The sequence below is a fragment of the Gallinula chloropus genome, assembly GCF_964237585.1.
Source record: "Gallinula chloropus genome assembly, chromosome: 2".
Lineage (NCBI taxonomy): Eukaryota > Metazoa > Chordata > Aves > Gruiformes > Rallidae > Gallinula > Gallinula chloropus.
In genome coordinates this window covers 102,860,466-102,869,097 of record NC_140086.1, presented here as the reverse complement: position 1 = coordinate 102,869,097, position 8,632 = coordinate 102,860,466, and the positions used below count along the sequence as shown (strand labels likewise).

The following is an 8,632-nucleotide window of genomic DNA, read 5'->3' as shown; positions in this document are numbered from 1 at the left end:
TCAGTTTGGTTTAAAATACTTAAAAATGCTAGTGAGTTTTAAGAGCTGCCATGTTCTGTATATGCAGATAGAGATGCCTAAAACAACCTGAATTAAAAAAAAATAATACTTTAAATAGTTAAGTGAAAATGTCTCAAGTTATGGAAGCCTGTCCCCAAAAAGAATATTTTTGTGACAAATGCACTTTATTCTAAACAAAACCTTTGGCATCAATACACAAAAAAACCTCAAACCAACCAACCAAACAAACAAAACCCCACAAAAAAACCCTGAGTGAATAGTAGAATGTTAAACAATCCTTTGGAGTTCTGCTTCACTTTCTTTCATACAAATGGTGTGTTTACAAAAAAAGTAGAACTAGATGCAAAAAGCCCCCACCCAAACAAATATCATGCTACATTAGATAACTTGTCGGTGGAATTTGCTATTTCAAGCTCAGTACATACTGCAAATACCACGATAAAATAATTTGCTCAGCACGGTGAAGTTTAAATACTTTTGCTTTTATTGTAGTGACAACCATCGCATGCAAAGGAGAAAAGGAAAGATTTCCCCGCCCCCCCGGTGATATACGAGGAGATGGAGAAGGTAAAAGGACAACCAGAAAGCATATATCTCATTTACTGTTTGACAAACACTGTCTCTCCCCCCCCTCCCCAGTTTTGAGGACTGATACCCCTCCCGTCCCAGCAGCGGTAACACAGCTGAGCTCAGACGCGGGACCATCCTGGCAGCTTCGGCTGTGCAGCCCCTCCCGAAGGTTAATGCAAGGACTCCTACGTGCATTCGTGCAGTGGTTACAGGACCTTGATGGCTTTATTACCCTTGGGGCCTCCTCTTCGGTATGTCAGTGTCCTTCTAACCTGCAGCCACATGACAAAAACTAAAACAAGGCTTTGTTACATTTGTTGCTGTGGAAATAAGAAGTCTGTTGCTTCAGCTTCAATGGGGTTTCCGCCCCCCCACCCCCAACTTCCTCCACCCCACCCCCTTTTTTTTAAACATTTACATTTTTACTAAATGTCAAGAACAGGAGACATTTGTGACAAGGAGAAGGGGAGGGGATACCCCCCCCCCCCCCCCCCCCCCCACACACACACACACACACACTCATCCATTCGCCTCTGCCGGTTTCCCCTCCACCCCCATCACATTTTTCTTTGTTGACTGTGCTAGGGCAGAGAGGTGGGGGTGAGGGAATAAAAGCATTCCTGCATGTCTGGAGGAAAGAAAAAAGATAAAGGGGGAAAGTGAAAGGGGAGGGGAAGTGTGGTCAGGGACTTGAACTGCCAGTGAAATGATGCTTCTTCAGCCCTCCTGTGCAGATAATAGTTAACTCGGGGTTAAAGATTAATAGCCAGGCAAGGCACTGTATAAATGGCCCGGGCGAGCTGAATGTCTGTGAACTGCCTCCTGTTCCTAGCCCGTTGAGCTGCCCTCTCTGTGGTCCCTCCTCACCAGCGACATGAGTAGCCTGCGGTCTCGGCTGCGCCGCTGCTGGCTGCCGTCGCTGCTGCTCCCGGCGCTGCTGGGCTGCCGCTTCGCCGCCGGGGTGGCCCTGCAGCCCATGCACTGCGCCCCGTGTACCCAGGAGAAGCTATCCCTCTGCCCGCCCGTGGCGCCCGGCTGCCCGGAGACGGCCCGGCAGCCTGGCTGCGGCTGCTGCCAGACCTGTGCCCTCGGGCCGGGCCAGGCGTGCGGGATCTACACAGCCCGGTGCCGCCAGGGGCTGCGCTGCCACGTCCCCGCAGGAGAGCCCCGACCCCTCTCCGCCCTCATCCGGGGGCAAGGGACGTGCCTGCCCGTCAGCGAGGCCGGAGGGATGCACATGGCGGAGCCGGCAGGTACGGCGCGATCGCGTCCCCGCTCCTCACCGCCGGGCTGGGGAGCTCCGCGCCGAGGGGAACTCGGTGCGCCCGAGGCCAGCGAGAGCGCTGCGGGCACCGGGCGTCGGGAGCTGGCGGGGGGGAAATGAGCGAAGTCAGGCAGGCGTCTGACAAGTAGGGAAGGCAGGTTGCGTTGTCCAGGAAAACGTGCTCGGACCTGTGCGAGGTGAGACGTATCTCGATGCGGGGCCAGGAGATGGGTGCAGCGGGTACGCCACAGCTAGCAAGCAGGGCAACCCTAAAGCGCGGTAAGGGGATGATGCAGAATGATCAAAATAAGGTTTCTGGAAAGCTGCAACTGCTTTTCTTTAGCAGTAAACTAAACTACAGTGGGACAAACGTTTTCTAGACTTTATGTCCATCTCCAAAAGTCATGACAAAGAATGAGAAGCTTCATTTCAAGAACAAAATGTATCTAAAGTAGTGCAGTGCCAGCCAGATTATCTTTGACCAAAACGACGTATCGAGCATATGATGCTGTATGATGATCAGGAGCTTCTTTAGTGTTATTTCATTGTTTTGCCATTTATTATTATTTTCACCATCATTACTGCTATGTTCATGTGTTGGTAACTCCAGAGCATTACAAAAATAATAGTTGTTGACAAAATAACCGTGGCCACTGATGGCAATAAATAGAGTTTCTCTTGTACTTGATGGGGTGAGAACTGGAGAGAACAGTGACTAAGCCTCCTGCAGTTAAAAAGGTCTAGGATATTATTTTGAATTTATTATTTCTTTGTTTTTAATCTTTCTTCCCCTTCTCAATTTTCCATCCCCCTTTTTTATTTTTTTTTCCCTGAAACATTGGCAAAGGGAAAGCCAGATGTTGTTTGGTCCATTGGATGATTGTTTACAGCCTCAATCTGACAAGTTATTTAGACACATGAAAAACTTTTATCACACAATTGCAATTGCAAAGATCATCTGTTGCTTCCAGTGGGATAGTTCACACATGCTGAGTTAGGTACTGGCACGCAGGCCATGATTAGGCAGATCCGAACAGCTTCTGCCATACCCTTGCTATTTGATCCACTGCAGGCCAATGTGAGCTGCTGCTGGCTCCTGTGAATTGCAACCCCTTCTTATATGTGAAGCAAGCCATGGAACAAAGTACAGGATGCCATGGAATCAGGTCTGGACCAGTTTCTTTCCTGAAGGAAAACTGGAACAAATCATGCTGGGAAAAAGTCTAAATTTATTACAAATTTAACTCTTTGTTAAACTTGTAATGAATTTAGATTTTAGTAAAGCCTCTACAACCCACTGTGGTCAAGAAAGTTTTTCCATTTCTAATAGATCAGCTGCAGTTCTTCTTTGGGATTACGATGTTTCCAAAAGGTCATAAAATAAGAATTTTTTTAGAGAACAGCCAATGCACCCTCATTTATGAAAAAAAGTTTAATTTGCCATGCTGCATATACAATTTATTGCTTCTGCAAGACCTACTGTAATGAATCTGGTTTAGATATTACTTTTTGGGAAGTTTTATGATTGTTCTTTTTCTTTACCATTTTAACTTGGAGAAATAAATGCAAAAGTTCACTGAAGATGTTCACCTTAGTATTATTCCTTTCCAGACTCTATTGAACCTGAGGATGTGCCTTTGGAAAGCGCTGAAATGACACAGGATCAATTGCTGAACTATCAGTTGATGTTTGCCATAGGCCAGGAGAAATCCATCCCCTGGAATACAATCAATGTATATGAAAACATGAAAGCAAAGAGACTATCTGAACTCAAGAAATGGAAAGAGCAGGTAGGTTTTCTTTGTAAACTTTTCAAAGACCATTTCAGTAGATACTACTGATTCAAAATGGAAAATTAAAATGTATATTAAATTCTAGCAGTCATGCTGACTGTCAGTGTTTTGGGTAGCCAGCATCAGATTTGGATGCCTCCATCAGATGCTTGAGGAACAGTCAAAATAGCAGGAGCAATAAAAACAGGTGTGCATCAGGTGCGTCTTATACGGACTCCATGCAGGGGTTGAATCTTTCTCTGCATTTACTATCAGATTATGACATGGGCCCTTAATTTCCACGAGTCCATATTAAAACCCTAGAGTCTTTTTGTGCTTTAGTTAAAAAAAAACCCTGAAAACTAAAGGCATTGTTCACTGGTCCAATCCTCAGTGAAATAACTTCACACGGTTACTGAGGAAACACCAATGCAAACCCAAGCCAGTTTCACCCTGATCACAAGGAAGCACTATGAAGTCGTCGATCCATCTGAAAAGGCAGAAAGCTCAGCAACTAAAATCAACTTTCAGGGTCAACACTGCATGCAAAACCGCGGTGGGTAACGGGGTTGTGAGGCCCTTGCAAGCAGGCCCCTGTTCCACTTGAGGGCACCAGAGAACCGCAGCCAGACCAGTCCCAGGCCGCAGCAGCACTTTCCGCTGAGCTAGAATTGGGCACTACAGAAACCCAGTTTCATAATTCTCACGGACAAGGTGAAAAAGCCAAACAAACAAAACCCTACTAACCACCACCCCATCCTAGGAAACCTAATTCCACATTCAGAACAGGACTTAATTTAGTTTGAACTGTTATACAGAAGTGCTGTTAGCTCCTGTTCTGATTTTTAGGCTTCTGCTTTTCTCACTCAGAGCCACATATAAGCCCATTGACTTGAACAGGACGACTTATGTGAGGGGCTGTCAAGGAAAGGTCTTGCAAAAGCAGAGGGTATGATTACTTTAACTCTAAAGTAAAAATATTTGCTCAGTCACTTCTCCCATTTCACTCATTTAAGCACGTTAGGTGCTATTAATACACAGCAATTGTGACTCTGAAAAAGCGAGTGAGAACAGTGAACATTGCAAACAGTTCTTCAGACTCAGTTCCAGGAACTTTGGGTTTGGGTCTGAGACCCACGGAGGTGATCTCTATTCTGCTTTGGCGACAGCTCTGTCCTGCACAAAAGATAACAAACATTCAGATGTTTGTTCTTGCACTGTCTATATATGTCTTGCTCCTATTCTCCATACATCAACAGAGCACAGGGCCATGGCAACCCAGAAAACGTGGCTAGCCTCACGTACACCAGCCTCCTAATGTGTACCTCCCCATAATAGGAGAGATTGTACCCTCTGAACAGTAATGTGTTTACTTAGTACAGGTTAAATTTCCTTGTGTGGCAATTTAAGGACTTAAATCCTCATGTTTCTGAGGACAGAAAATACCTCAAAGAATAAAAAACAAAGGCCTGAATGCAACACCAGAATTTTCTGGCTGTGCTCCTACTGAAACAAGTAAAATCTACATGCAAACCAGCCTGGTGCAGATTATATGACTAAGTATTTTCATTTTTTTCTTAGCTTTATACTGATAACTTTTTGTTTAGCTGTTTTCTTTGTGATTTTGGTAATGATAACTTTTGCATGGTATTCTTGCAGGGGCCTTGTCAGAAGGAGCTCTACAGAGCCCTTTATAAATTAGCAAAGGCTCAGCAGAGAAGCAGAGGGGAGATCTACAAATTCTACTTGCCCAACTGCAACAAGAATGGACTTTACCACAGCAAACAGGTACGTGCTTTTTCCCTTGTCTGCTCACAGCAGCACTGCAACTAGCCTGACACAGCCAACCCTTTCATAGCCCTCTGCTCCCAAAGTCATGAGTTTGCAGCTGCTGGAAAAGCAGGTTGTGAAAACACAGATACTTAGTAGTGGGAGCAGATGGTTTGTCCTTCTCTTAAGTGAGCTCCATGCTGTGGGCTGACAGCAATGGAGGCAGGAGTCTTTTCCATTCACAGAACAGGTGCACCTTCTCCAAAATTTTTTAACCCTGTCTGCTCCCAGGCCAAATCAAGCTCCATGTACCTAATTTGTTAGCATATTCCCAGTCGACATTAATTCATAATATCCACCATGCTGTCTGCAAAGCCAATTGAATATATAACGATGACTATGGAGGAAGTAGGCTCTCAGCTCCCAGGCAGTGAAAAACTCACACTGGTAGTGAAAAGCTCTCTGGATCAAAATTATCCTTCTGAAAGTAGAAAAAAATACTGATTCGTGCTGCCTATGGAATATGTTATATGCTCATTTCCATTATCGCCTCAAAATAAACCATGGCAAATTACACTGAGAATAATCTGCAAATTTAAGATCCAAACCTCAAGCCACACCCTTATAACCACAGGTCATGAACACAAATTTAGTAGGTCTGCACAAACACGTGTCACCAAGGCTCCTTTTTTTTTTTGGGCATGGCGCTGCTGTGTGACTCACAAACAGTGTGACTTGGGATGTAATCAGGTGCAAACAGAAATCTGTTTTACCTCCTCTCCAAGAAAAAAAAAGCCCACCCTATTTACTTCCCTTTGTGAAGACCTAGACCATCCAGTCATTGCTCTCACTCTACCTGCTCATATATTATGCCTTCCTTCTGTTTCTCATACTGGAAGATACTGCTGTTTAACAAGGAGTGGGCAAACTGCTTTAAATCTGAAGCTGCTGTTGCAGTAACTGAGCTTGGGACACTGCTCCCTATCCAAGTGTCGTCCAAAGGCTCTGTTGGAACAGGGATCCCTGCATTCAAAACAAACAGGGCAGGTCCCCACCTTCTGATCCTAGTTCTGTCCCAACACTTCTACTTGCAATTCTGCTTACAGTTACTTATTGTGGGTTTTTCTTTGTTAATGATATTCTAGTGTGAAACTTCACTGGATGGAGAGTCTGCTGAATGCTGGTGTGTCTATCCTAAAAGTGGAAGAAGAATTCTTGGATCTCCAGAAATGAAAGGAGACCCTGAATGTCAACAATATCTCAACTCACAAGAATAAAGCCGAACACATTCACTCACACCAAGTTTTATGTGGGGCCTGATCTAGTCAGGAGACATTTCAGTCAGAAGCCATTTCAGTAAAGTAGATTTGTGCACCTGATTTTCAAGATATGAGTAATCCCATAAAGCAACTTTTTAACTGCACTGGGATTAGTCAGATGCTTGAGTGACAGATATGAGCAACTACAAGATCAGGTCCTACAATCTTGTATATTTTGTTTGTATAGTATTATAGATACCCTCATATGTAAAGCTGTTGGATTATTTATTTCACAGTATGTGCATTTTTGTCTGCGTGTGTTGTTACTAATTTATATGCTCAAACACTTCATAACTTTATATGTAAATACTTAATATTATTGCTCCTAAATGTATGCATCATATGTTGGAGGAATGTTGCTACTTAAAACTTCAAATGGCCTAACTCTATTGGGAAAAATGGCTTGTAAACTTGCTTTTTTTATACTATATATTTATAGATGTAAAACTGAATTTTAAAAAATACCTTTCAGTAGAGAACACACTTAGAAACTTATTTAAAACCTGTTTTGTTTATATATCACATTGGTTTTTGCACCTCTGTTTCAGTGTCAAGTTGTTGCTTAAAAAAAAAGAAAAAAAGACTAAACCTTGATTATATTCTGAAGCTCCTGACAAGACAGTATTTGTTTCTGTTTTCCAAACATATTCACCAGATAAATGGCAAAACACAACACGATATTCTGTGCCACCTTTGACAGTTGTAAGTTGCTGACATTGTCATGTTATTTAAGATGAGTTATTAAATATTGTCTTCTTACACTGTCCTGGTCTCTTGCTTTGTGCATGTGCCTGTTCACCAGTTCAGCCTTGGCAAGACAGTGCAGCAGGGGAAGGAAAACACAGTTCTTGCAAATCTGCCCCCCTGAACTCCATTTTCCTGCAATGAGTCTTCTGCTCTGCACACTCCATTCCCCTTCTCCTGTCCTCTCCAATCCCAGCTGTGCTCTGCAAACGTTTGCCTTGGGCAAAGCAGTAGCTTCCAAGGGAACTTATTAAAACTTATTTTCTGGATAGGAAAGCCAAATGCCTTTCTCCACTCAAAAGCACAAGGCAGCAGTATTCCTGCACTTGAAAGATGATGTCAAGACTAGAAAGAGCCATTTCCTCCACAGAGAAGTCAGAGGTTATAAAAGGGAATCTGGGGAAAAAACGGGGTCCCCTTGGCTTGAGATTTTGTCCCTCTCGCTCCCTGAAATGTTCCTTCAACTTAGTGGTTGCAGAGAAAAGAAGAAAGCTTCAAGCTGGTTTTGTCCATGGAGAAACTGGTGTGGGACTTAGCAAGTCCCAGAGGTGGAAACAAGCTGCACCAACCGTCTCTGAGAAAACAGCCTGAGAGGAGAGTAATAACATTTTCTAAGAGCCTGGCAGGAGGTAAACTCAGCATAAAATCCTCCTGCCGTTTCTTGGCACAAGCTTTGGGTTTTAAATGGGAGCGAGTAGCGGCCTGTAGAAACTGTAAAGTCAAAGTGTGGAGATCTCTGCTCTTCATATTACAGTTCTGTGGCATGGCACATGGTGCTTGCTGAATGTCTTGGCTGTATTTGCATGTCAGTATCAGCTGATCCAACTGGGGTCTAATAAACTGCTTTAGATTTAAAAGTATGAATAAACTACTGACCTTCTTTGTAAAGTGTTTTGAGATCTTCACAAATAAATCACTGCAAAGCAGGTGATAGCATTGGTGTTATAAGTTATTGTGTAACCCTCCAGTTATGAGCAACAGTAAGACCTGGCTAAAACTGTGTTACGACACCGCATTCACTGTGTCAAAATGCTTGGCAATCACTGTATCAAAATACTGAAGAAGCAGCAAATTTGAGCAAAACCTTTCATAGAGTCTACCCAGCACTGAACAATTGTCATGTGGCATTGCCAAGGGAAAATGGTGAAGAAAAGAGGGGAAAATCATATTCA

At 43.6% G+C, this 8,632-nt stretch overlaps 1 protein-coding gene across 1 annotated transcript; it reads left to right on the top strand.

Moving 5' to 3' along the window:
* Window positions 1-1,431: 1,431 nt before the first annotated feature.
* On the top strand, window positions 1,432-7,480 carry IGFBP1 (insulin like growth factor binding protein 1). The gene is made up of 4 exons (XM_084260557.1): window positions 1,432-1,844; window positions 3,467-3,645; window positions 5,287-5,415; window positions 6,543-7,480. Exons 1-4 carry the CDS (start codon window positions 1,466-1,468, stop codon window positions 6,672-6,674), a joined length of 819 nt encoding a protein of 272 aa, XP_084116683.1. The 5' UTR covers window positions 1,432-1,465; the 3' UTR covers window positions 6,675-7,480.
* Window positions 7,481-8,632: the final 1,152 nt, after the last annotated feature.

Coding starts and splice junctions, on each gene's coding strand:
- IGFBP1 (XM_084260557.1), top strand. CDS start 1,466: ATGAGTAGCCTGCGGTCTCGGCTGCGCCGCTGCTGGCTGCCGTCGCTG. Junction 3,646..5,286: donor TCAAGAAATGGAAAGAGCAG/GTAGGTTTTCTT, acceptor GTATTCTTGCAG/GGGCCTTGTCAGAAGGAGCT. Junction 5,416..6,542: donor GACTTTACCACAGCAAACAG/GTACGTGCTTTT, acceptor ATGATATTCTAG/TGTGAAACTTCACTGGATGG.